At 42.0% G+C, this 27,767-nt stretch overlaps 1 protein-coding gene and 1 long non-coding RNA gene across 3 annotated transcripts in view; both read left to right on the top strand.

Annotated features, from left to right (window-relative positions):
• The first annotated feature begins 3,940 nt into the window (after positions 1 to 3,940).
• The window catches only part of PPP4R2 (protein phosphatase 4 regulatory subunit 2), a 35,027-nt gene continuing 11,200 nt past the window's right edge, over positions 3,941 to 27,767 (top strand). Inside the window, exons 1-3 of one of the 2 annotated variants that reach the window (XM_079963773.1) lie at positions 3,941 to 4,157; positions 5,139 to 5,220; positions 27,074 to 27,244. In XM_079963773.1, coding sequence (XP_079819899.1) covers positions 3,956 to 4,157; positions 5,139 to 5,220; positions 27,074 to 27,244 — 455 coding nt within the window. In that variant the 5' untranslated portion in view covers positions 3,941 to 3,955. The other variant, XM_079963772.1, reaches the window with a different exon arrangement.
• Positions 12,381 to 15,833, top strand: LOC307209273. The gene is made up of 2 exons (XR_013835499.1): positions 12,381 to 12,539; positions 12,979 to 15,833. It is a non-coding gene; the product is annotated as an uncharacterized lncRNA (long non-coding RNA).

Below are 27,767 nucleotides of genomic sequence, written 5' to 3'. Positions count from 1 at the left end.
AGGGAAAGTGAAGGAACGTTCTTTCACCTCTGGTGGACTTGCCCTAGGGTTAAGGCCTTCTGGGAAATGATATACAATGAGCTGAAAAAGGTATTTAAGTATACCTTCCCTAAGAAACCAGAGGCCTTCCTTTTGGGCATTGTTGACCAGAGGGTGCTAAGGAATGACCGAACATTTTTTATGTATGCAACAATAGCAGCAAGGATACTTGTTGCTAAGCATTGGAAAACCCAAGATCTACCCACACTGGAAGAATGGCAGATGCAACTGATAGACTATATGGAACTGGCTGAGATGACTGGCAGAATTCGAGACCTGGGAGAGGAGACGGTGGAAGAAGATTGGAAGAAATTTAAGGACTATTTGCAAAAATATTGTAAACTGTATGAATGTTAAGGAGGATGCTTGATCACAAACAACTTGGCACCATTGAATTAGATAAACTGAACTATGAAGATAAGCTAAATTTAGGAAAAAAATCAACTTTTAGATAATGATTAGGCTAAACTAAAAAGTTTTAAAAAGTCAAATGAATATATCTAAAATTTAAGATATAACATTGGAAAATTAGATAAGGTGGGGACAAGGTGATAAATTGCTGAATTAATTTTTATATTTTGGAACGTAGGAGAGGGAGATGTGAGGAAGTCCAAAAAGGATAAGAAAATATGTTATGAAATGTGATATTTTTTGTATGTTTTGTTTATTATGTTATAATTTAAAAAAAAAACACTATTAATAAATATTATATATATATATATATAAAAAAGAAATGTGACGGTCCTTTTTCCTTGAAAAAGACCTTCAGTAAAAACATATTGGGCAACCCGACTTAGGCGTCAGTCATGGTCCCATTTACCAGAGACTGTTGCTGGCATCCAGCTGTCTTGAGAAACAAAGGAGTGCACCTACAGGGGTGAAGTCAAACTGCTGCGTCAGGCCAGGGTGCAAGCCTGGCCAGTGTGTATGGAGGTCCTGGGCTGCTCAAACAACAAGAACCACCTCCCTCAGCTTCACTGATGTGGTCCAAAAGAAAGCGGAGCAATATGTTTGGCAACAGCTTGACTGCAGGAGTTGCTGGAAGGAGGTGTACAAGACACCATCCAACCATCTTGGGGACTCCACTCTGTATTTGTATAGGATTTACTCTAGATATCCTGCAAGGCAGCAGAGGTTTAGGTTTAGGACTAGAGTTTTCCTTCTCCTATGTGGGTTACCTTCCCAGGGTGACATGCCCCATTTGCCCCTCACTTCCCTCTACAGCACATGCAGAAACCACCTTCTTGACCATTGGACCCACTATTGTCTCATCGGTTCAATCCACCGGAGCCTGTCTTTACATGCAGAGGAAGTTCCTAACTCACTGAGGGTTTGAGACCCATCAGCTATCCTCACTTGGTTTAGCTGGCCAGCCCAAGCTGTTTCCCCAGGTGTGGTCAATATCACCTGCTGACACCTAAGAGCTACAGGTGAGAGCTGAGTACAGAGTGAGGACCAAAGGTGAACAACTACCCCGGAAGGAGCATGATGTGCCCCCCTAGGCTCCACTGAATTCAATAGAACTTGCTTCTGAGTAGGCACAGATAGGAATGTACTATAAATTACCAGTTTCAAGCACCAGCTTGCAGACCCCCACCTTCTTTCGGCCTTACTAAATTAAAATATCAGGGTCTTTTCCAGGGAGTCTTCTCTTATGAGGTGGCCAAATTATTGGAGCCTCAGCTTCATGATCTTTCCTTCCAGTGAGCACTCAGGGCTGATTTCCTTAAGAACGGAGAGGTTTGATCTTCTTGCAGTCCATGGGACTCTCAAGAGTCTCCTCCAGCACCATAATTCAAAAGCATCAGTTCTTTGGCAGTCTGCCTTTTTTATGGTCCAGCTCTTACTTCCATACATCACTACTGGGAAAACCATAGCTTTAACAATACGGACCTTTGTCGGCAAGATGATGTCTCTGCTTTTTAAGATGCTGTCTAGGTTTGTCATTGCTTTTCTCCCAAGAAGGTGTCTTTTAGTTTCGTGACTGCTGTCACCATTTGCAGTTATCATGGAACCCAAGAAAGTAAAATCTCTCACTGCCTCCATTTCTTCCCCTTCTATTTGCCAGGAGTTGATGGGACTAGTGGCCATGATCTTAGTTTTTTTGATGTTGAACTTCAGACCATCTATTTTCACCTTCATTAAAAGGTTCTTGCAGTCTACTATAAATGTGGTCCTACTATAATTGACTGTGGCCAGCCCCTAAACTATGTGTATATGTTTGTGTATGTGTGTTATGAACTCAGAGGTATGAGAGGAGACAATTCAGCCCCTGATGCAATCTCCATGGTGCTGATCATAAATGTGTTGTTTATGTGTGGAGTGAAATGGAAGGCACTGTGGTATAAATGGGGCTTAATTTGATACTGGGATGCACTGTAGCTTAATCCAGGGACCTGTTTTCTTTAAAAATACAAAATGGCCTTCCATTTATTATTGATTTTAAATAATCAGTCAGCACATTTAGGATTGACAGTAGGATTTACTTATCAAGGGATAAGAGCAGGATTTACATTCCAAGGGTACTTTACTTTATCTCTGTCCATCACAGTCCATAAGCTCCTATGGTTGTTATTTTAGAAATTAAGCACTGGGTATATAAGAAGGTTATTAAAGCCTATCACCACAAATCAGAAGATGTGGCAGCAAATCTGTGTCTGGCTAATACCACCACAGGCTGACTTGGGACTCTCTTTATGCAATGCTATTTCATACAAAAAAATAACTGCTTATGGAAAATAGACTGGCAGGCTGATAGCCAGATTAGAACCGTTCTGATGACATTTTCTGTTTACAGACTGACAGACAAACAGATACTGTATATTCAACCTGAATAGGCAGAGCTGGCCCAAGACAGTTTGGCCCTGGAGGTGAAAGGGTGAGTGAAAATCTACAGCAAGAACAAAGGGTGGTGGTGGTGGAATAAAGATCTACACTGGGATCTGCTGCCCCTGTGGATCCTGCCACCTGAGGCAGTCACCTCACCTTGCCTCATAGGTGGGCCAGCCCTGTGAATCCACTCAAGATTTACAACCTCATGTGCCTGCCAACTAGGCCTGAGTCTGATATAGTGAGGGAGAAATAGTAATTTACAGAACCCTTGCTTGCCTCCATAACTATGATATGAAATAATCCTCTTTCCAGCCCGTGTTATAGAATTAGCTGGATGCTGTAGCTGCTATTCATCAATCTATGGCCTTTCAAAGCACTTGGGGTGTTGTCTTTTGATTTTACTCTCAATACATTATGTATTTTGTTTTATGCTGCAAACCTTCCTGTGGTCTATTGATGAATGGTGGTACAGTATATAACAAATCTATCTCTGCCCATCACAGGCCATTACACAACGAAAACCAATTACAAAAAATACTGTGTGTGTCTGTGATGAGTCTCACTACTCAGCACCATTCATGAAACAGTGAACGAATTCCAGATATAGAATGATGCAAGAACTGAAGTTCAGCTGCCCTCAAGTTTTACAACTTTATAGACTGTCGAAATAATTTTAGCGCCATCCAGCGTGAAATCCCCTCTCCTGTGCAGCTCCGTCCTCAATCTGCAAGGCGATGCGCCATTATATTCTGACGGTTGTTTTATTTCAGCTCACGCAAAAAACCGGGACGAGCACATGTGGGTGCTTTGGGGGGGGACCGAAAGGGGAAAGACCCTTGTCTGTGAGGTGGGGTGGAGAGGGGTCGTGTCTGATAAAGGGAGGCCGGAAAGAAACTCGTTCTAGTGCGTAACGCCCGACGCCACCCCGCACCCAAAACACTAGCGAGGCGGGAGAGGTGCCGAGAGAGAGAAAAGCCGCAGGTTTCCATCTCGGAACGTGACGCAGCCGGGAGAGAGGGCGGGGCGAGCCGAAGGTGAAAAGCGCGCCTTCCGACCAATCCCAAGCCGAGCTGCTTTGCCGGCGATGCGGCTCTCCCTGCTCGGCTTGTTTGCCCCACCCCCCCGGCTGGGCGGTGACGTCATGGTCGCGGCCCCTCCCCCGCCTCCTCCTCCTCCCCTCTCGAGCGCGCCCCCGCCCCGGCGGGAAGAGGAGAGGCTCGTTTCGGTGCGCTTGCGAGAGGGCGTCGGGGGCGCGCACGGCGACGGCCTGGGCGCCATGTTGGAAGGTTGCTGAGCCCGGCCGCCGGGGTTTCTGTGTTTCTCTCCGTCTCTCTCTCTCTCTCTCTCTCTCTCTCTCGTCTCTGTCTGTGGTGGAGGCCGTCGCTCCCGCGGCTGCTGGTGCCTGCTTCCCGTGAGGGCCCGGGGGGCAGGAGGAGGAGGAGGAGGTGGTGGTGGTGGAAGAAGAAAAGGAGGCAGCAGCGGATCATGGATATCGAGAGGCTGCAGGAGGCGCTGAAAGGTGAGGGCTGCTTGTTTTTTGATGGGTTGGGGGGGTTTGGTTACCCCGGGGTCACGTAGGGAAGGGGTGACCCCGGGGTAACCCACCCACCCACACCCCTCAAAAAAATGTGAGAGGTTGTAGAGGAAGCCCTGAGGGAAGAGAAGGGGAACGGGGGGGGGGACAAGATGACCTGTAAAAAAAGGAAAAGAAAAGCTGTGTGTGGATGTGGAGGAAGTCTAGTCAGAGTCTGATCAGTCTTGCTTTCCAGGCCCCTAATTTCTGGGCTGAGGGTGGTGGTATGGGGATCCTGAAACGACCCAGAGGTTTCTCTGTCTCCTCCTCCCCCACCGCCTTCCTTCTATCTGGATCCCCCCCCCCTTAAAAAGGCCCTCGGAGATCCCTCTCCACTCTCAACGTGAACTGTTTCTTCTCCACAGTCCGTGGTCCCCAATGGGTTCCCCGTTTCCTTTCCCTTTCCCATTTCCTGTTACTTTCTGCTTCCATAATCCCCCAGCCCCACCTCCAACCCCACCCACAAGAAATCTCTGGTTTACACTGGCTACAGCTTTCACCTCACCTGAGGCAGGTAGCCTAGTATGAGAAACCGGCTTTGAAAGGGAAGTTGGATATGAACTTTCCAGTCATTGAAGTGTATGTGTTGTCCTTTGGAGGCCTATAAGGCCCTGGCCTTTTGTGTGTGGGAGTGAGTGTGCGTTTCTTTTGCTCCTTAATAACCTTTCTCCCGTTTTTCTTTACCTTTTTGCAGATTTTGAAAAGAGGGGGAAGAAGGAAGTGTGTCCTGTACTGGATCAGTTTCTTTGTCATGTTGCCAAGACTGGAGAGACAATGTGAGTGATTTTTTTTAATTGACTAACAGCTTCTTGGTGTGGTTTTGGACGTGACAGAAAGTTAGTAACCAAGTGTTTTTCCATTATAGGAATACTTAAACAGTTAAGCTTCTACAGAATTCTACACTAAGAACTCTGCAATCTGAGTTTCTCAAGTTTTTCTGTTCGGGTAACTTACTTCCAGACTTAAAAGTTGCTGCACATTCATTGAAGACTGAGAATTATCTAAGTCCCTGTGCTTCCTTATAGTATTGCTTGTCAGCCTTAATTGATCCTACTGAGTACATTAAGCCTGCTGTTTTTTCCTTTTAAGAAGACAACCACCCACACTTCTGACCTCTGCTTTTATAGTCAGAAACCAGAAAAGCATGTGTTTTGCAATCAGTTTTTGGAATTGCAAGTTAATGAAAAGTACAGACGTTGGGTCTCAAGCCTCTTCTAAGTTTGGTTCAACTTTTCACACAAGGAGCCCCAGTGTGATGCTTCCTGCACACAGCTGTAGACAAATGATGACTTTCTGTTCTTTAATAGCTCTTGATTCACTAGCTAGCATAAGATACTGTTTCCCCCCTGACGGTTGTAATTGTGCATTGGGGCAGTGCTGGCCCTGTTTGGTAAACCTAAATAAATTTTGAGACAGTTCTACTTTAGTTACCAGCACATTGGGAGTTGTTCACACAGTTGCTGTTTTGTGCCAGTGCATCTTGATCCAGAAGTGTACTTAACCGCACTTCCCAAGCCTTTGTTGGTCACCTTCAGCCCAAGGCAAATAACTATGCTTTTCTGTTGGTCTGCCTTTTTCCTCCACACCACTTCCCTCTAATCTCTACAAAATCAGGGAGCAAATCCCTCTCTACTAGATAAGATATCCGCGACTGCCTCTGCATAGGTTTTTTTTTAATAATTAAAATGTTTCTGAGCAGAATTACAATTGTTTATTTGTTAAGATGAGAATGCCTACTATTATTTGAATTGCTCTTATTTGCCCAGGAGGATAATTTATTGGCAGCCCTCCTTCTCTAACCAGCCCTTTGAAATGACATTTCTTCCTTCCAGAATGGCTAGCCATGTGCCTGGGATCTACAGGACTGAGATTCCAGGTAAAACCAAGTGCTTGGTTTTCCCAGATCTCTCAGAACAATACTTATTTCATACTTGTTCATATCACCCCACACAACCAGGCAGTGGCTTCTGTTCTGGTGGTCTCCCTTGTATCCCTGTTTTATCTTGTACTTTGTACCAACTTCCAGCCCTGCTCACTACATCAGTTTCCAGAAGCAGTGAGGTTGAATTTGGATCCCTTCCATTTTAGAGGGTGTGGGTAGTGGAGATTGGCATAGTCCTGTGCATGGGACAGCATGCAGGTCATTTGTAGTAGTGTAGGGTGCCAGCTGCCCAGAGCGCTGAAGAGTCTTGTCAACGATGCTCCTGGACTCTCCTGCTTCTCTTTAAGCCGGTGTGATGCAAATCCTTGCTTCTTATACTACTTGTGGCACATATGTCTGGCTTGAGGCAATATGGTCAGTTGTGTGTTATTTAATATATAAAATAACATATTTATTTATTGTTACTATAGTGTCATCACTCTGCATGGTCCTTTATAAAGTACAAGTCCTTGTCCCAAGGGGGTTACAGACTAATTCAGGACAAAGGGACAGTAGAGGAAGAGGCAGTAATTGACAGTAGGATTAATTTGAGGAGAAATAAATATTTATTTCAGTTACACATATTTAACACTCTAATGTCTAAACTTATACCCTGCTATAGCTACGTTTATGCCCAAAGGTGTCTCAAAAAATGAGTTTTGAGGAGGGATTTGGTGCATCTCCAGTGTTCTGGGAGGTAGTTCCATGCATAAGGGTAACAAGAAGTAAACTGGGAAATAATTTGATGGTGCACAATGCAGACATTGAAGAGGTGTGGGGCAAGGCCATGGTAGGATTTGAAGATAAATATGAGAAGCTTGTGCTGGATACCAAGAGAATACAGGAAGTCAGGACAGGAATTTAAGGAGGAGCTTTATGTGGCCAGAGCAACAAGAAAGGTGAGGGGGTGGGTGGGAAAGATGAGACAACAGAAGACAAGAGAGGTGTTAGGACCATAGGAAGCTGCCTTACACAGAGTCACACCATTGACCCATCTTGCGCACTACTGCATAGTACCCTGACTTGACCAGCTGTGGATTTTCAGGGTTTCAGGCAGCAGTCTTTCCCAACCTTTCCTGGAAATGCCAGGGATTGAAACTGTCTTTCTACATGCAAAGGCTCTGACACTGAGCTGCAGCCCTTCCGTAAGGCTGCAGTAGAAAAGATGAGGAAGCACAGTTATTTAACACACTTTTTATATATCTTAAGTTTTTCTTTCCTGTATTATTTATTATTATTAAAGTTATAGACTGCTTATATACTTCACTTCTCTAGAGCTTCCCTGACTTCCTTATTGTCTCACTATTTAGCATGGAGGGGAAAGGTCTCCAGTGTGCACTGTTAGCGAGTGCAAATTTTCTTGCTCCCAAGCTATCCTAGTGGGGGAGGGTAATGCAAGATGCAGGCTTCAGCAAGGAATGTTTATTTCAGTGAGTATCCTTTTAGAGTTTATGTCTAGCTTACCAGAGAAGCTTTACTTCCCTTTGTGACTGGTTTCTAGGGAAAGCTGACGTCATCAGTTTTATTTGGCTCTTTGAATTAAAGGGTTCAAGCTCAATAACAAAAGAAAGTTGCTCATGTCTTACTTTAATATATATTCAAACTAAAGTACAAAGACATTATTTTTCTATACTTAGCTGCACCAGTTTAAACTTCGTTGTTTTGTTTTTTTGTCATCCTTCCATGGTTAACTGTTGACAGTGTCGCTTGCAGGATCAGATTAATGCAATGGATGCCAGACAATTATGTCTCTACTCGTGTGATGAGTCCTCCTCTCATCCCCCAGGCATCCTTCCCAAATCATCTCCCGTGGTTTGGAGAACCTTCCAGAGCAGAACTGTATGGATGTGGAGAGGAGGACAGGGAAGTCCCATTGCAGAAGCAAGAGTCATAGAAGCATAGAGTTGTAGAGATGGAAAGGTGGCCCAAGGGTCATTTAGTCCAACCCCCTGCAATGCAGGAAACTCGATTTAAGCATCTGTGACAGATGGCCACCCATCCTCTGCTTAAAGCCCTGCAAGGAAGGAGAGTCCATCACCTTCTGAGGGAGTCTGTTTCTGTTCCACTATTGGAACAGCTCTTACCATCAGGAAGTTCTATCTGATGTTTTGTTGGAATCTCCTTTCTTGTATCTTGAATTCATTGGTTTGAGTCCTACCCTCCAGAGCAGAAGAAAACAAGCTTGCTCCATCTTCCATGTGACAACCTTTTATATATTTGAATTTGATTATCATATCTCCTCCCAGTCTTCTCTTTTTCATGCTAAACATACCCAATACTGAATTCCCTCAGCTGTTCCTCCTAAGGCTTGGTTTCCAGACACTTGATCATCTTCGTCACCCTTCTCTGCACATTCCAGCTTGTCAAAATCATGCCCAAAATTGAACACAGTATTCCTGGTGTGGTCTGACCAAGAGTGGTACTATTGCTTCCCTTGATTGGAACATCATACTTATTTTGATGCAGCATAGAATAGTATTACCTTTTTTATGCTGCTGCATCACACTGTGGATTCATGTCAAGCTTGTGGACTACTAAATCTCACACAATTTTGGATATTAGCCAATGTCTATTAAAATTTGTGTCAGTATGATAGAATGGAACAATGATTGTAAAAGCTTGCATACAGGCAACCTTTGATTTATGCAGTGGTTATGTTTTGGGTCATTTCGCGCAACGGTGGAGCATGTATAAGTTCACCCATTATGCCCCTTTCCCCTGCCATTTCCATGTTCGCAGCAGTGCACATGTGCACGGTCGTGTGTTATTTGAACGCACACAAAATGATCATTGCCTGTATTTCTTATTTATATACTTAATAGTAGCCTGAATCCTATGTGGCCTTTCTTAACAAATTTTATTTGTATTTTCTTTAGTATCAGAATTAGTCCTCTTGACAGTTTGGCTTTAGAAAGTTCATATCTAGCATCTTAACATTTTGGTAACCTTAGACTACATTAGCTTTCAGGATAAAATGCAAGGACATATTTTCAGGATTATTTTTAATGAATATTAGCCTGTTGGTTGAAAGTCCACTGTAGTAAGAAGCACTAGTATTCAAAATGTAGCTGTTAAGTTTTTTTTGTTTTAAGAAACACCTGAGAATTTCCCGATAGAAGAATGTTCTGTTGATGGTTGGCACATATACAAATGATTGTATACATGTCAACCATGAAAAAGGGTTGTATAATAAAAGAGGTGGCAAACCTGTGCCTCATAGACCATATATGCCCCTCAAGACAGTTTCAGTGGACTACACTTTTCTTTTTGATTTAATAATATGGGGGATGTGAGTGGTTTGTGGCATTATTTGTGGGTCTTACATTCTTAGCTGAGTGCCCCAGTGCTATTTTGTGCTTTCCTCTGTTTTCATTCAAGCTTTCCCCAAGAGTCTGCTCTGATTTTAAGTGGTAAACTTCTGTATTCACAGGATTTCTTGAGCCCTCTTGAACACTGCACACGGTCGGTCGTAGCCTTGTCTTTGGCTGTTTCCAGTAGCTGCGATGTGGGGAGGGGGCAGCATGGAGCCCCATCATGGCAGGATTCCATTCATTCCCTTTTCCCTCCTCACCATCTGATTCAGTGAGCAGAGACATCCCCTTTAACTGCACAGGGGGCTGCATTTTCTCCTCCCTCCCCCGATTTCTTTAGTGTAGCCACCAATATTGTCACCACTGTTGTAGCAAAGGAAAGGTCACTTTTTTTCTTTACCAGTGCTCATCAGGGCAGAAGGATTGCAGAGACCTCGGATCGTATAAATCCGATGCTACCATGCTTAGTGGGACCTCCTTGAGACTTGGTTCTTGAACCTTGAAGATACTGGCAGGAATACAGCCAGTAAAAGTGAGGGCAGGGAAGCATAGAGAGAGTAAGGAGGGAGGAAGTGGGTCCTGCTGAGGGATCTGTTTCTGCTTGCTTGTTTCCTTCCCCCACCCCATGTGTGTCATGTCTATGTGCTATGTGGGTTGGGGCATGTACACATGAGATATGCATGTTGGAATGAAGCCTTTGAAGGTGAGGCCTGTACTCTGAAGTGAAACAGGCTAGGCAAAGGCTTGTAACCTCACTGAGAATTGCATATCTGCTGCAAGCGTTCATAGGATGAAGATGTGCAGTTCCCTTTCAACAGTTTGAATAGGAATGTGTTGTGCATTATTAGGTAGTACATTGAATAGAAGTATGGCCTGCTTTAACAACAGATAATGCACTTACTGGTTTCTATGGGTTAATCAATTAGGAAAAATGATTGTTCTGGAAACTTGGTGGAGGCATAGCAAAGCTTGAGGCAAGACCTGTTCATAAAGCCAGTTATTGTCTGACGCACAGACTTCAAAAAATTAATGCTTTGTTGATGCTATTGGTTAGACTTGTACAATGCATTCTGTTGTGCATTCTGCAGACATTTTGAAGGAAGATAAACAGATAGTAAATGTGTATGTTTAACTGTGGTGTTAAGCCATAACAACAATTCAAAAAAAGTACAGAATTTCAGTCACTCAGTTTAGTTTATTTGGTCTTCAGACCATAAACAGCAGATACAATATAGTGTTAAGACAACCATAGCAAAGAAATACAGCATGAATGCACACATATTGTGCCTTTAAAATAAGAGTATAACAAAATCCACGAGCAATCAAAAGTAGTTTAAAATGCAGACATCTTTAACTCTGTAATCATCTAGCTGTGGTCTAGTTTTAATGGCTACAGCAAGGGACTTTGCTATATTTTCATTAATTTTGGGGTTAGTGCCTGTCATTAAAATTGAAACATAAAATTCATCTGACTTCCCCAAGTGTAAGGAAAGTACTGGGGAGATAAAGTAGGAGTTTATATTCTTATAAACATTACAGTATAGAAGAGCATTGGCAAATGTTTCAGCTGAGCCACTTTCACAAGGACAAACTATTAAATGCCAGGGCAGCATGATAAATCAACTTTTCGTAACTGCTTATGGTAAAACAATGGATTTTTCATTTCTTATATATTGTATTGAATTACAACTTGAATTCCAAAGAATTCAAATTATAATGCAATAAACTACAACATAAAATATAAAAAAGCTAAAAATACAATTTAAATGTATATGAATTTAAATGTGATGGATATGCCATGTCCTGTCTTCAACCACAAATTCATATACATGTCATTGACCACTGAATGAAACTGGTTGGTCACTGCTGGTCTTCAGATCAGTTTGCAAACCCCTGTTGTAGATCAAGGTACAGTAGTGAGCAAACCCTTTTTTCCAGAGCTAATTAATTTTGCAGGTTAATAGCTAGAAATTTAATGTAGTTGTTTCTTTTTCTAACCCAGGTGTCAGAAAATGGGATAGTGAGTAGCTAATGGTATGAAGTTGGTTATTAACAAATTTTAGCTAAGAGGATAAATATAGGTGAGGCCAGTAACATATTACAAGGAATAACACTAATGTTTCCAAGGAAAAAATGCCTGCCTCAAGTTGTGCTTCCAATGTAGTTTTACATCTAGTTGCACAGAAGAAGGGTCTTTTTCCAAAAGTGGTTTGCCTGTCTCTAAGGATCAATTAAGCCCTAATATCCAAAGTTGATAATCTTGGTAAATGCTTTGACTTCATACAACTTCAAAACTGAAGGTATATGCTGTTGTCCTTAAACCTTAAGAGCAGTACTTCTTTAGGAAACTTACTATGAATTTTTCAAAAAAATGAACTGCCCCCCCCACTGTTTTAAAGCAATACAGTGGTACGTCTGGTTACGGATGGGATCTGTTCCGGAGGCCCGGCTGTATCCCGAAAAGTCTGTAACTGGAGGTGCCCTTCTACACACGAGGCGTGATTGAGCCCTTCTGCACACACACGTGGCGCGCAGTTCGTTTCTGCGCATGCTTCTGTGCAACCTGAAGATTACATATCCAGAGGTATATGTAACCTGAGGTACCACTGTAAAACATAGGCAAGCAATTAGCCTTCATAGGTATCCATCTAACTTTTTTGTTTTTTTAAGACTATGTGTGGAAAAGGATTCACTCATTTAATCAGTTATGTAGACATGCCCCCCAAAATTAACTTATTCCCTCAGAAATTATAGTAGCTCTCTTATCCTCACCTACATTCGTCGTTTGTGGAACATTGTAGTTAGAGTGTTGGACTGGGACCTGGGAAATGAGGGTTCATATCTCAGTTATGAAGCTCATTGGGTGATGTGATGGTTCTAGGGGTTGCTCGTGCGTAAACCGGCGCCACACCTGGCTGGGTTGCCTGAGTGAACCTTTTCTGTCCGGATAGCCACTTGCCCGTGGCTGTCTCAATCGCTGGCAGAATCCGTCAGTGGGCATTTCTTGAACTTCTTCCAGCAAAGAAGCTCTTTGACGCCTAGTCTCCGCCTACTCTCCCTGCGCGGAAGCCTTCTGCGCAAGGAGGGTGTGGGCAGCGGAGGAACCGTGCTCTCCCCGCTGGTCCCCGGCGAGAAGTCATGGGACCGCCTCGCCGATTCCCCCATCTGCCTCCCTTCTCCACTGGTGCTACGCTGATTTCCTTCCCCAGAAGATGGGCTGCTTCTCCCCATCCCGGGACGCTCTCCGGAATCCCTCTGGAGCCCTCTCTCTCCCTCTGGCTCCGATGGCAGTTCCCTGACAGGTGATCTTGGATTTTCAGCCTGACCCTACCTCATTGTGGGGATAAAATAGGGAGGAGAGCAATCTATGCAAGTGTGAGCTCATTGAAGGAAAGATGAATTATAAACGTAATAAATAATATTTGCCTGGAAGTGTATGGAGGGAGTGGGGGATGGTAACATTTCCAATTTCATAAAGTTTCCTTTGTTGGAAGATTCTCACATCCCATCAATGACTGGGTTGGTGTGACTATTTACAAGACTGCATTTAATTATTGTTAACTATCTTAGGCAAGCTAAAGTTCATATGTGAAAGTAGATAAACAGGACTTGAACTGCCAAGTGTTGCAAAATTACGCTCCCTAGGAGTACCTGTTAGACTCCCAACTCCTTTCAGCCTTTGCCTATATGGCCAGTGATCAGGAATGAAGAGAGAGTTGTAATCTGAAGCATTTGGTGGGCATCATTTTGGGGAAGCATGCAGCATACGGTGTAGTTTAAACTTGCTTGATTTCTTTGGCAGTGTAAACATTATTGCTACCAAAACAATAGATCAAAGCTTCATGCATGAGGACGTCTCTCCTGTGTGCGTAATAATGTCTTTGGGTTCTGGCTTTTAACTACAGGATCCTTATTTGACAAGGTTTCTTAGAAGAAGATTATCCAACTTGGATGCAAAACCTGTATTGTTTTATATTATTTATTGAGCTTATAAACCACCCTTCCTTCAAAGGAATCCCAGGGTGTTTTACAACAGCAATTTAAAACAATAGGACAGAACATATGCAACGGAAATCCAGTAGCAGACATGATACTCTAAAACTTTGCAGACTCTAAATTAGTATCACCAGAAATGGGTGAAAAATTGTGTTTCAGTTGATTATGGAAATCCATGAAAATCGAGGCTAACCATACCTCCTAAGAGGAAGGAATTCTGTAGATGGAGTACTGGACTCCAGTACACAGTTCCTGTGTCACAGCACATTGATCTATCCCCAATTAAGGGCATAGTAAGAAGGGCCACCTCTGCCAATCTCAGGATATCTGTAATTTCATTTTAGAAACTGAAAGTTTGGATAACATCGAGATACCACTCTGCTTTTTGGACCATATTGGGGATAGCTCAGTCGGTAGAGCATGTGATTCTTAATCTCGGGGTCGTGGGTTCAAGCTCCACGTTGGGCAAAATATTCCATCATTGAAGGGGGTTGGACTAGATGATCCCTGGGGTCTCTTCCAATTCCATGATTCTTAGGTCCCATGGTAGCATGTAAAACTAAACATAATCAGTAAATAACAGTAGTGACCATATGGTTGATGGGGGCAAACAAGGTAAAGGGTGTGGTTTTTTTTTGTTACTTTCACATCGCTTCAGATACTTTTGTATTTGATGCAGAGTAACTTTTCTCTTACCGTGAACATTTTTTCAACTGAACTGTTGAACAGCTTCCATTATCAAATTGTTGGTTTCTGATAATGAGCATATGCTTTTTAAATGTAGTTTTTTAAAACTTAAAATGCTGCCAATTTGCTGCTAGCGAAGCATCGGTGCAGTTCTTCTAAACTGAAGGCTGTGCATGTGAGGAATGTATTTATAATCTGTCAGTCTGTTTTATCAGCCACATTATTTCAAGGGAATGTGTGAAAGGCATGTCACATTTTGTGCTTTTTTGCACTAGAGGATTTCCTTGCACATAAATGAGCCTCAAGTGATAGATGCTTTGAAAAAGCGAACAGACCCAAAGCTTTTGCTGCTGTTTCAGAGCTGGTTGCTGTACCAAACACTCGTGAAAATTTGTTTTGTGATTTTTTTCATTTTGGCTCTTAATTCTTAATGAGGAAATAAGAGCATTGTAGCAAGTTGTTCTGATTCACACAGCTTTCTTTAAGTATAAAGGCATTTTCACAATCTTTGAATGAAGTTCTTGTTTGTACCGGAAATAAAACTGCATGCCTGGACATGTCAGTGAGTTGAAGCTCTACCCAATTTTATGTTCCTTGTAGTTGCACATATTGTGTCTGATGTGAATTATAGAGCAGCATGTGACAAACACGAAGCAATCAGAGCACCCCTCGTGTCTGCTAATTTAGTTGCATGCTAATTCATACTCTCTCATTCTCCTGCACTTATTTGACTCTAAGAATGAACATGAACAACTTGTCTATCTTGTATCTGTTTACTTCTGGTTTTTTTACTACTGTTTTTTAACTACCATGTTGGACTTTCAATGTACTTTTCAATGTTTGCATATCCAGATGGGTCAAAATTAACTGCCAATGGTGGGTATTTGTCAATTTTACGTTAACTTATGCTGCCCAGATACTGTTGAGTGCAGTTAGGAGTTCAGATATTGTGAGAAGAACACCTTAATAGTGTTGTTTTGCCTTTCTTCGAATTGACTGGTTCCTTCTGCAGGTTCCTTCTGCAGGTTCTAGCATGGAGCTGGCCCTGTGTTTCAAGTTGTATTTCACAAAATTATCCTGTTTGAGCAGCAGAACTTCCTCTCTCCATGTGGCCTCCCCCAGATCTTATTTGGAGGGGGGGGGGAACCAGGATATATTGGGTGGATGAAAGGGAGGAGTTCTGTTGTGCAAGTGGAAATTGTTGTGGCAAAAGTACAACTTCATTGGATACAGCCCTTAATGGTTTTCCTTATTTATTTAACACTTCCTTTTCCCAGTAAAAACTCAAAAATAAAATGCAGCACATAATAATAATTTACAGTGCATTTTACAAGAAAAGTTTCTAAGCAACTTATAAAACATTAAAATTTCAAAGATGCCCTAAATGTTTTTAAAATACAAAATATTGAGATGTTTATCAACTGACAAGACAATAACAATGAAAAATATTCTTCCCTATCCTATTTAAAAATTAAAAGAAACCCTACTAAAATCAATTTGCCTTAATTCCTAGTATTGCTTAAGTTGAGGTACTAGTCTTCCTTATATGCACAGAACCCATGCATGTGCATGCAGTATAACAGGCCATCTTGTGATCTGGGAAGTCTGTGCATGCTTCCTATGTGCACTCAGAGGTTCTCTTACAATCAGGTAGTATATAAATTTAGTTAAAAAGAAATCCCCATTTTGCCTTTTTCTTCTCAGCCTTGCTACGTTATAATTATTATGTTTTAGTAGCTGTTGTTATTTATAAACTACCCTTCAAACAAGGATTGCAGGATAGTTTACAGTATTAAAAACACAAAATATGTAACATAGTAGCAAACAGCAATAACACACATGGATAACACACACACACACACACACACACACAGAGAGAGAGAGAGAGAGAGAGAGAGAGAGAGAGAGAGAGAGAGATTAAAAGGCCATCCATTGTTTAATTAGCCAAAAACCTGGGAGAAGAGGAATGCTTTTTCTTGGCACCTAACGATAATAGCTTGGAGTACACATTATCATCATTATCATTTACTTGCCCTTCACCTTAACTTTCCAAGGTGGGTTGCAACAATTCAGACGCAATATTGAAAGACAGTTCAAACAACTTAAACCTGATCATGCGGAATAAGAGGATTGTATAGGGATGGAGGAAGTATGCACAGATGTTTCATTGTCTGGTCTTACATGCTAGGAGGGGTGTGTGTGGAATAGAGCTCTTTTAAGCCCAGTGGGGATCCTTCCACACATGGGCAGAGATTATCATTAATTATCACTCTAGATACTTACTTTACAACATTTTGTTTGCTCTTATCCTTCCATTGGGTCTGTTTATGCATTTTATGAAAGCTTTAATCAATTGCAGTAATTCATAATTAGGTGTAAGAGAAATTACCACAGAACATATGCATATTACTGAAAAAATTAGTAGTAGTAATAGTACTATCCAAAGCTCATGGATTTGGTTCCATTTGAAATGATCCCACATGCTACAAACACTGTCTAATCAGTGCCTGTATGTCTGTGTTCCTGACTACTCTTTGTTCCAGAAATCACAGTTGCACTCTGACATTTTCAGCAGCTAGTGTTAATTTTTAATCTGACGCCCCAAAATATGTGGTTTTCTCAGATAATGTATGGTAGTCGCAGGTGGCACTGTGGTGTTAAACCACTGAGCCTTGGGCTTGCCGATCAAAAGGTAGGCGGTTCGAATCCCCATGATGAGGTGAGCTCCCATTGCTCAGTCCCAGCTCCTGCCAACCTAGCAGTTCGAAAGCACGCCAGTGCAAATAGATAAATAGGTACCGCTCCAGCGGGAAGGTAAACGGCGTTTCCATGTGCTGCTCTGGTTTCGGTGTTATGTTGCGCCAGAAGCTGCTTAGTCATGCTGGTCACATGACCCGGAAAAACTGTCTGCGGATAAACGCCGGCTCCCTCGGCCTGTAAAGCAACATGAGCGCTGCAACACGAGAGTCATTCACAACGGGACTTAACTGTCAGGGGTCCCTTTACCTTTACCTAGCTGGTGTTGAAGGGATTGTAGATGCTCATTCATACCTGTAAACTGCTTATCCAAAATAATTGGTATTAATAAAAATTGTCTTAGCCCAGTCTATTAAAAATGATAATTTAGATAGTCCTTGGTAATTTGCTTCAGATTCTTCAATCTCTGGACAAGGAGGCTTGTACTGATGGAGTGAATGCTATATTTGGAAACTTAGTTCTTCCCTGTTGTCATAGATTTCATGCATGTAGGTGCCTCGCAAGATGAAATTAATTCGTTCCGCAAGTTTTTTCTTCTTGCGAGTTTTTCGTCTTGCGAAGCACGGTTTCCCATAGGAATGCATTGAAAATCAATCAATGCGTTCCTATGGAAACCGCCTTCAGACCAGGTCCAGGGACAGTCTGTCCCCCGACCTCTTCTGAAGGCTGGGGGGGGGGGGGGACAAGGGCTTTTCTTCCCACCGCCAGCCTTCAGAAGGCTGTTCTGAAGGCTGGCGGTGGGAAGAAAAGCCCTTCTCCCCACCTCCCGCCCCGCAAGCTCTGGGGACAGGAGGGCTTTGCTGCCGCTATCCCGGGAAGGCAGGCGGGGGGGAGCAAAGACTTTTGCCCCCCACCGGCCTTCAGAAGAGGTCCAGGAAGGCCGGCGGTGGGCGAAAGTCTTTGCTCCCGACGGCCAGCATTTTAAAAGCGGTCCGGGATAGCGGGAAAGCGCAGGCACTTCCCTGCTATCCCGGACCGCTTTTAAAATGCTGGCGGTGGGGAGCAAAGCCTTTCGGCCCCCACCGGCCTTCCTGGACCTCTTCTGAAGGCCGGAGGGGGGCGAAAGGCTTTGCTCCCCACCGCCAGCATTTAAAAGAGGTCCCCGGAGATTTCCCTATTGGCTTTCTTCTTGCGAAGCAAGCCCATAGGGAAATTCGTCTTGCGGAACGACTCAAAAACGGCAAACTCTTTCGTCTTGCGAGTTTTTTGTTTTGCGAGGCGTTCGTCTTGCGAGGCACCACTGTAATTTGGACAACTATATTTGGTGACCAATCTTGCAGGCTTTTATTTCCAATCAAATAAAGTAATATCCCTTAAGCCAGTGAACTCTCAGTAAGTTCATTAATCTATTCTTCTTTGTCTGGTGATTTGCAGCCTAATTAAGGTGCTACTTAGAAATAGTGGCCACTTCTGTCACAGTGGTTTCCCCCCTTGCCCCAACACTTCAGAAGCAGAGAACTCTGGGGCTCAGAGATGAAACATCACAGTATTGTTTGAGAAATGAGGAATTTACCATGTTCACTAATAGTACCATCACTTTAACCACAAACAATGATGAAAGTGACTGTTTTGCAACGTAAGAGGGAGTGACTGAAGAGAATGTTTAATCAGTTTTGTCATCTAGGGGACTAAATACTTCTGTTCAAGAATCTTTCACTGGCAACAAAGAGACAATTCATTTTAAAAAAGAATGAAATGGGTGACTCCCTTAATTTGAAGAAGCTGGGTCAGATAAGAGAATGCAGAATATCATCTGCTGCCACAATTTAATTTTTTTTTTTTAAATGACCAGCATGTGCAAATTCTATCTGAGTGGCATCTCAACATCTACAAGAACATATAGGGAGATCACAATTTAAATTGTTTGCTTTAAAATGCTTGTAAAATGACTTGTTAAGGTGGTTTAGAAGTCTGTCAATTGGTGGGAATGTGTTGGAACGAGATGATGTAAAAATCTTAAAACTTATCTAAAGATATAATAAGCTCCTGTAAGACTTGATGAAGGCAAATGGGGTGGATTCTCCCCCCGCTCCACCCATCAGTGTCTAAAAGACAGTTGAGGGTTGTTACGAAACTGAAGAGACATTGAGGATTCAATCTGAATAAAAAGGCTTGATTGCTAGAGTATTGGGGATCTTGTGATAAACTATCCAAAGCTGTCAATATAAGGGAGTAGTTAATGGAGCCTTTGTTGTGGCTGTACTTCTGTCTCTTGCTAGTCTACAGATTTCCATTGGCATATTTATTTTACTTGCACACAGCAATCCGTAATGCTGAAATGAATAGGAAGCCCTCCTTCGCACAGGAACTTCTGCACATCATAGCACCAATGTAATTTTTAAAATCAGGATGAATGAGAATCTAATCTTTGGAATAGATGGAAATGAAAGCAGTTACTTGATAAATGAGACTCAGTTCCCTTTTTCTAGGATGAATGAATTACTACTAATTATGGTGCCAGCCCAATATTGTTATAAGTGGGAAATATGTCGAGCTTTTTTAAAAGATGTATTTATTATACATCCTCTAAATGGGGCTCCAGGGGCTCTTATGTAAAGAGGCAGATTGCTACAGCTAAAGATTCTTCCAGACCGCTCACTGGATCACTGCTTTCTTTTAATGCTGCGTGTAAAACTGTTTACACAATATGTTGTGTAAAGAATATAATACCACAAATTATACTAGCTACGATACTTTGAAATCCTGAATTCCCAAAAGGTGGTCAGTAGTCACTGCCACATAATCCAATTTAACTGTTGCCTGCCACTCTCATAGACACCCACCAAAAGGTGAGAGACCCCTGACTCCCAATTCTGCATGGATCGCAGTGAAGCCTGTGGGGAGGGGGGGTCTCTCACTTCAAAGTAACCTTTAAGGAAAGGCAGAGCAAGCATGCTTGCGGGTTTCCAGTCTTTGCTGATTGCTGGTACAAGTCACTCTCACTTTGAGTGATGACAGCACATGACAGGTACCATGAAAAACCAAATTTTGGGAATCCCTGCTTACAATACAAAGTAAACATCCAACAGATCAAAGTTTTAAAGATATAAATACTCTATACCTGCCTTGTAGAAGAACCTGTGGTGCAACTCTGCTACCACTACTGAACAGGGAAAATATTTATCTGCTAGTGAAGACAAAATTACCTCCCTGCCCCCCCCAATACCTTTAATGTGGGGCGCCCACCTTATTTCTGTATGAGATTACGATGATTTCATCACCCCCCACAAAATAGCCACAGATCTCACTGTGGTGATGAACAGATCCCTGGCATCCACAAAAATACGATCTTGGCGGTAAATAGCTCTTTAGACAAATTGTACATATTTTTTATCTGAATAAATTAAAGAGGAAAAAAATAAAAAGTTAGAAATGGATCTAGTGGCACGGTTGCAAAGTATCAGCATTCAGAAAGTTCAAATAAGGTAGGGAATAAATACAGTGGTACCTCGGGTTAAGAACTTAATTTGTTCTGGACCTGTTCCGTTCTTAACCTGAAACTGTTCTTTACATGAGGTACCACTTTAGCTAATGGGGCCTCCCACTGCTGCTGCCACACCGCTGCTGCACGATTTCTGTTCTTATCCTGAAGCAAAGTTTTTAACCCGAGGTACTATTTCTGGGTTAGCAGAGTCTGTAACCTGAAGCGTCTGTAACCTGAGGTACCACTGTACTATAAATGTTGGAATTATATGTGCTGAAGTATGCTTGGCTTCTCTGCTACATTATTTTCATTTTTCTTCCATGGAACTTGAGGATTACCAGGCAATCTTCCATTCATGCATTGACAAAACCAGATATGCTTAGCTGCTTCATCACTTGCCTTCTGACTATGCCCAGAAACACTAAAATTAGTTCTCTGTTGGTGTTCATTTAGATCTGGATGGGTGTTTCACAGCAGTTCTTGCTTCATGCTTCCAGGGTTCTGTGGTGTTTAATGTCTTTTGATGTATATTTCAGCTTTTAGGGAAAAACAGTTAGAAAAATGAGAAATAATAAAAAAGTTGGCAGACATTTTAAATTGCTTGCACATCATGGGTAGCTAATACTGAAAATACAGGAAATTAATACAGACTTGCCCAAAGATTGCCACAGGTACTCTGTAGCAGAATCATTAGTCTTTTCCCCGTCATTCACATCCCACATCTAAACTTGACTATTCATCTATATATGCTCTATATATCTATATATGCTCTTCTTCACTATAGTATGAACTGTATTATGCATCGGCTTTATATATCTATATATGCTCTTCTTCACTATAGTATGAACTGTATTATGCATCGGCTTTACCCTGAATCTTCTCACTTATCACATTAACTTTGACCATGAAAACCATTGCATTCTTCCATGTAAAAATATATAATAGAAGATAACTAAAGAAATTAATGTAAAGCATTTTAGGTTATTTTCAGGTTTATAAAGAGCAGACCTGCTGTACTGACATGAGGCTGAAAAATATTAGTTATCTGGAAAATGAGCATTGCCAATGACAAATCACAAGATCTAACCAAGTGAAAGAATCTTCCCAACTTTTCATCTTAGTAACTTGTAAGGATAGCATTAGGGCTTTCCCCATAAGATAAAAGGCAAATAAGAACTTTTCGGTCTGTAAAATTTAAATGAAAAACTTAGAAGCCTGAGCAGCTTGGAAGCAGGGGGTATGCGCACACCCTCTCCTACTGCTACCTCGTTACCCCAGTTGCCTAAAGAATAGGAGAATAGCAGGATGACAAGGCTCATTGTATGTCCAGTGGAACTTTGAATTTTCTATATGCATAGGATAGCATCATGCATTATGCATGATCTGGCCAAACTTGGGGATAACTCTGAAAAGCAAGTGTGGTACACAAAGAATTTGTGCTAATTGTTTTTGCATTAAAATATAGCCCTTGGTTGCTGAATAAGCTACTGTACTGTTTTCCGTGCATTCCTCTGAGAGGCTGGTTGCAGCATTGTTGTGATGAAGCCATGGTAACAAGAAGAATGAAAATGTCAGTAGGCAGAATCAAGTTAAGGGTGAAAGTGGCCAGCAAGGAAAACAGTCTCTCAATCAAACTGATAAAACCGCTAAGCTGGTTTAAGCTCATGCTGGCGCTGACAATAGCTAAAAGTTTTCTATCTTCTAATCGGTTTTTGTAGATGTTAGTGTTTTGAGACAAGCTGGATTACTTTTGATGCCTTCTAAAAATGCATGTTCTAAAAATATTGCTGCTTTCTTGTAGTTGAGTCTTGTGCTGCATAAAATTCAGAAGTTTGCAAGATCATGTGCCCTTGCACAAGTGCACCAGAGGTGTTGGTGTGGCCCCAGTAGAACACACCACCAAGGCTTTTGCATGGGTGTAGCAACCCGGTTCAGTTCACATGTGGACAAAAAGTGGGTAGACTGCCTCTTTCCTTGTGGGACTGCAAGTATGCTGCCAAACACAAGTGCCAGCTGCTCAAACTAGGCATTTATTTTAGCTTTGAAGAGGCTGGAATATCCTCCTTCCTACTAGTTGCAGAGACTTAGGAGCCTTTTGATACTCAAACTGCAAGGGAAAAATCAGTAGGCATGTACTTGCCCCAACACTACCCTTTCCCTTACAGCCTGAAGGAGATAGAGCAAGGATGGGGAACCTCTGGTCCACAAGATTGGCAGGTGAGTATGGTTCTGGGGAACAATCAGCTGTCATCACGGAACTGTGATGGGTGCTATTTCACCAACGCAAAAACTTAGAACATATGTAGGGGGTTGCAGGTAGAGGGAGTCTTCCCGGACTCCAAAGCTTGAAACTTATACAGTGGTACCTCGGGTTAAGTACCGTATTTTTTGCTCTATAAGACTCACTTTTTCCCTCCTAAAAAGTAAGGGGAAATGTGTGTGCGTCTTATGGAGTGAATGCAGGCTGCGCAGCTATCACAGAAGCCAGAACAGCAAGAGGGATTGCTGCTTTAACTGCACAGCGATCCCTCTTGCTGTTCTGGTTTTTGAGATTCAGAAATTTTTTTTCTTGTTTTCCTCCTCCAAAAACTAGGTGCGTCTTGTGGTCTGGTGCGTCTTATAGAGCAAAAAATATGGTACTTAATTCGTTCCGGAGGTCCGTTCTTAACCTGAAACTGTTCTTAACCTAAAGCACCACTTTAGCTAATGGGGCCTCCTGCTGCTGCTGCGCCGCCGGAGCACGATTTCTGTTTTCATCCTGAAGCAAAGTTCTTAACCTGAAGCACTATTTCTGGGTTAGCAGAGTCTGTAACCTGAAGCATATATAACCCGAGGTACCACTGTAAGTATATCACGACAAGTCATACCACCTGTTGGATAGATTGCGTGGATTCAGTAATTCATCAGAATTCACCCAAAGTGGGTCTAAACTCTGGCATGAATGGCATTGGGTAGGTATGCTTCACTATGCCACTGATCTCCAGAACAGATGCAGCCAGAAAAATTAATATTGGGTTGGTTCACAACATCTGATAGAAGTTAAAAATAACCGTCTTGATTACTCATCTGCTTAGCTCTGAAAAAGGTTCAGTTCTGACTCACGCTTTAGAAATTAAATGTCTCATTTTGTGTGTGAATAAATTACATGCAAGGTAAATATGTAGGTTTGTACATGTTGAATTACAAGTATATATGAAATTGCTTTTCAGCATTAAAAACCCAAGGCAGGTAACTAATGGCGTCACAAAGAGTCGGACACGACTAAACGACTAAACAACAACAGCAACAACAAAGTGTCAATGGGGAAGATAAAAACATAAAACTTTTTAAAAATTACTTCTGATCCTAAGTGTTTCCTACAACTGGATAGCACCTTTTTTTTTTTTTTTTTGCATGATGAAAGACCAAATTAAGTTAACCTGCCTAGTTTGTCTTCAAAATAGGAAATCCTCCTAACAATGCTAACAATAGTCTTGCTTGACTACCCACTGCAGAGTGGCCACTATTGAATTTTCAGCTTTTATTGCCTTTTAGCTTCTTTAACATAAGGTTTTTGGTTAATATATTGTACTATGAACGTGGCAATATCTTTAATAGGTTCCTTTTTCTGTACTTTTACGAGAAATAGCTTTGCTAAACATGAGACGAGCTAAATTTTGAAAGTTGCGATTTCCATGGCAAATTTCTGCATATTTCTTCAGAGTGTTAAGCAAATCACATGAAAATTAAAAACAAAACAACATTTTCTCATCTTCATCTAGGTCTTGGACTCACAGCTCAGATGAGCTGTGCAAAAATCTCTGAAGTGTGGTTTCTAGGGTTCTTGGAAGCTGTACATTGCCTGACGTAATATTGGCACACAGCTCAAGGAAAAAACATCTGAGATACTTAACAGAGCCCTTAGAATTAACATGGTTTAGTAGTTTAGTTTACTAATACAGGACATGAAATCTGATTGCAATAGAATTAAGGAACCAGAAATAATTTCCAATTCAAAATTTTCCAGAAAGCTCACATCACAGCTTACATTCCTTCTAGTCCATGTGACCACTTAGTACTCAGAACTTGGATGAGAAAGACAAAAATTTGAGGACAGGGTTAAAAGTACATAGAAAAGTTTAGGGGCTTTTTGACAAAAGCAAAACTTAAAGCTGTTTCATCTTTGAAGAACCTCCAATTTCTATTTTAAAAATTACGTTCTTTTTAAACTTGGGTGATGGCAGAAAGGTAACAGGCAGGTAGTATTTATCATTGGATATATGATGTATGAATATGTATGTGTACAATGCAAAACTGCTTCCATATTGGTCTGTGCATTAAAAGTTCTGTAATAGGTATGACTAACCTGTGGCCCTGCAGATGTTGGACTTCAGTTCCCACCACCTGTGTAGCATTGGCCATACTTGCTAGGGCTTGTGGGAGTTGGAGGATCACAGGTTTTCAAACCATGTTCTAAAACATTTGCATCTGACTCTTGAATGAGTCAACTAACTTTTTCTCGGAGAAGACCCATTGATATTACTAGATCTAGGTTAGCCGTGGTCATTAATTTAAATGGTTCTATTCTGACTAAAAGTTAGCTGAACACAACCTCTTGTTTTTATCGGGCCTTTATTGTCTTTTATCTCTTCTTACCCATAGAGTGAGGGGACGCAGGTGGCGCTGTGGGTTAAAGCCTCAGCGCCTAGGGCTTGCCGATCGAAAGGTCGGCGGTTCGAATCCCTGCGGCGGGGTGCGCTCCCGCTGCTCGGTCCCAGCGCCTGCCAACCTAGCAGTTCGAAAGCACCTCCGGGTGCAAGTAGATAAATAGGGACCGCTTACCAGCGGGAAGGTAAACGGCGTTTCCGTGTGCGGTTCTGGCTCTGGCTCTGGCTCTGGCCAGAGCAGCGATGTCACGCTGGCCACGTGACCCGGAAGTGTCTCCGGACAGCGCTGGCCCCTGGCCTCTTAAGTGAGATGGGCGCACAACCCCAGAGTCTGTCAAGACTGGCCCGTACGGGCAGGGGTACCTTTACCTTTACCTTTACCCATAGAGTGAACAGGTGTCAGGTGCCTGCCCTTATTATGCATCTCAGATGCTCACTTCTGTGTATTATTCAGACACACCAAGTGGCAGTGAGCAGCAGAGGTGGAAAGAGAACCTCAAAGAGCTCTTTGCCTGTGGGCTGGCCTGCTCAAGTGAAAGTGGATCAACTACATAATAGGAGGATATACTTAAGTTGGGTGTTGGTGGGGATGTGCTAGATGGAAAGACCCTGGAAGTGAATTGAGACACGGGTTCTGATTTAGCCATCCATAGTGTAAAAGCTAGCCCTACCCACACAAGGATAAATGACTCATATCTGGTCAGGTGATTTCCCCCCCTCTCTTTGTAAGTACTGTGTGCTTTAGTTGGTTTAGTTGGTTTGAACGTGATAAAATAGAGACAATAAACCTTCCATGTTTTCTCATATGTTAGAGAATATGCTTTGTTCTGGGCTAGCAGGCACGATTATTTGAGAATACTTGCATGCATTATGCTTGAAAGTCAACAGAAATCTAATTTGGGCTGTTCCAGGCACAGGGAAGTAGATTTTCTGTGACATAATTCTACAACTGGTGTCTAGATTAGCTGCCAGTTGCAGGTGTGATACTGGAGATTTATATCCCTTATGAGAATTCAAAGTGGTTTTCAGTGAGAGAATACATTAATCCCTTGTTCAACCCTTCTTTCCACTGAGAGTAAGGATAGTCATGCCCCTCTGCATACCAACTGGTCTTCAGCTGGACAAAATTCATGCACCACTGGAACAACAAAGGAGCTGCTTCTCTGAACCTGCTCCTAAACTACTCTGGTAATGCCTGAATGGAGGAACCACATGAAAGGTCAAACAACTTTGTGTATTGTCATTTGAATATCTGGAGTAAACCAAGCTTGACTGGGGGGGAAATGAGTGGTGGACAAGAGTTTTATTAGAAAGCAGAAAGTGCCCTTTGACTTGTATCCCCCTCTCTGTGCGCTGGATGATGTATGCTTTTGCTGTTCAGGATTGAGGCATCCCTGCTTTCAATCTTATTTGAGCCTTGTTTTCATCTGACGTTTGACCTTATTTCTCTTAGTAAAGGGTAGTGGTATTAAATTTTGCTATCACTTGCATCTTCATGTAATAGTTCTGGTTTTGGGGGCTTAATGACGAAACCTGCCCTGTTTGTCAGTGATTTAAATTTGGTATTATGGCTCAGAGGTATAACAGAAAATACTTTTTATTTAGTCACTGCTCGGAAGGCAGCTATACTCACCACTATACCCAGGTTCAGATCTAACAATCCATAGTTTAGAACCTAGCCCTACCTACACAGGATTGAATAAATGGCTCAGATACCTGGTCATGTGATTTTCTCTCTCTTTTTCTCTCTCTCTGTTTGTCTTGTTTTGCCTGCAGGTATTTTTAAAGCTAACTGTGCTGTGCATGCTTTATTGCTTTAATATAAATATGGTTAGCATGTGGTTTTTTGTGTGCTGTTAAGCAAGCTGTGTGTGTTTCTTTTTTTAGGATCCAGTGGTCGCAGTTCAAAGGCTATTTTATTTTCAAATTGGAGAAAGTGATGGATGACTTCAGAACTTCTGCTCCTGAGCCAAGAGGCCCTCCTAACCCAAACGTGGAGTATATTCCCTTTGAGGAGATGAAAGAACGTATTCTGAAAATAGTCACTGGCTTTAATGGGTATGCAATCTTAGATCAAACCTCACTTGTTGTTCAGACCACATGATTTATTATCAAATTTAGGCATTCTGTTTCTGTCTTTCATATTGTAGTAATTTTCTGCCATATGTTGAGCAAAATGAATAATTTCTATAAATAAATGTTTCTTGGCAAAGTTCAAACCATTGTGGTAAGCTTTCTGGATTGTCCTCATGCAAAATTCACTTGTTTACATTCTTTCAGTTCATATCAGGCTCTTCAAAGGTTGCGCCTTCTAATTTGCATGATAGCTTTTAAATAACTTACTAGATGACTAAATTCCATGTGAACCTGCAGTGAGGACAGAATAGGAATCTAAGTTATTAATTCTTCTAGTTAGTATTGCAGGTCAGAAAGCTATGTGTTCTTTTCTACTACAGCTCAAACGATGAACCTAGCTTCTGAAATTCATTTGGTTTTAGTTCATAGGAACAAATGCAGGAAGCTACATTATACTGAGTCAGTCAAGCTCCATGTGGTCTGTGCTGATTGGTAATGACTTTCA

This window comes from Podarcis cretensis (genome assembly GCF_951804945.1).
Source record: "Podarcis cretensis genome assembly, chromosome: 2".
Lineage (NCBI taxonomy): Eukaryota > Metazoa > Chordata > Lepidosauria > Squamata > Lacertidae > Podarcis > Podarcis cretensis.
Note: the sequence above shows the minus strand (reverse complement) of the source record. Positions and strands in the feature narration are given on the sequence as shown.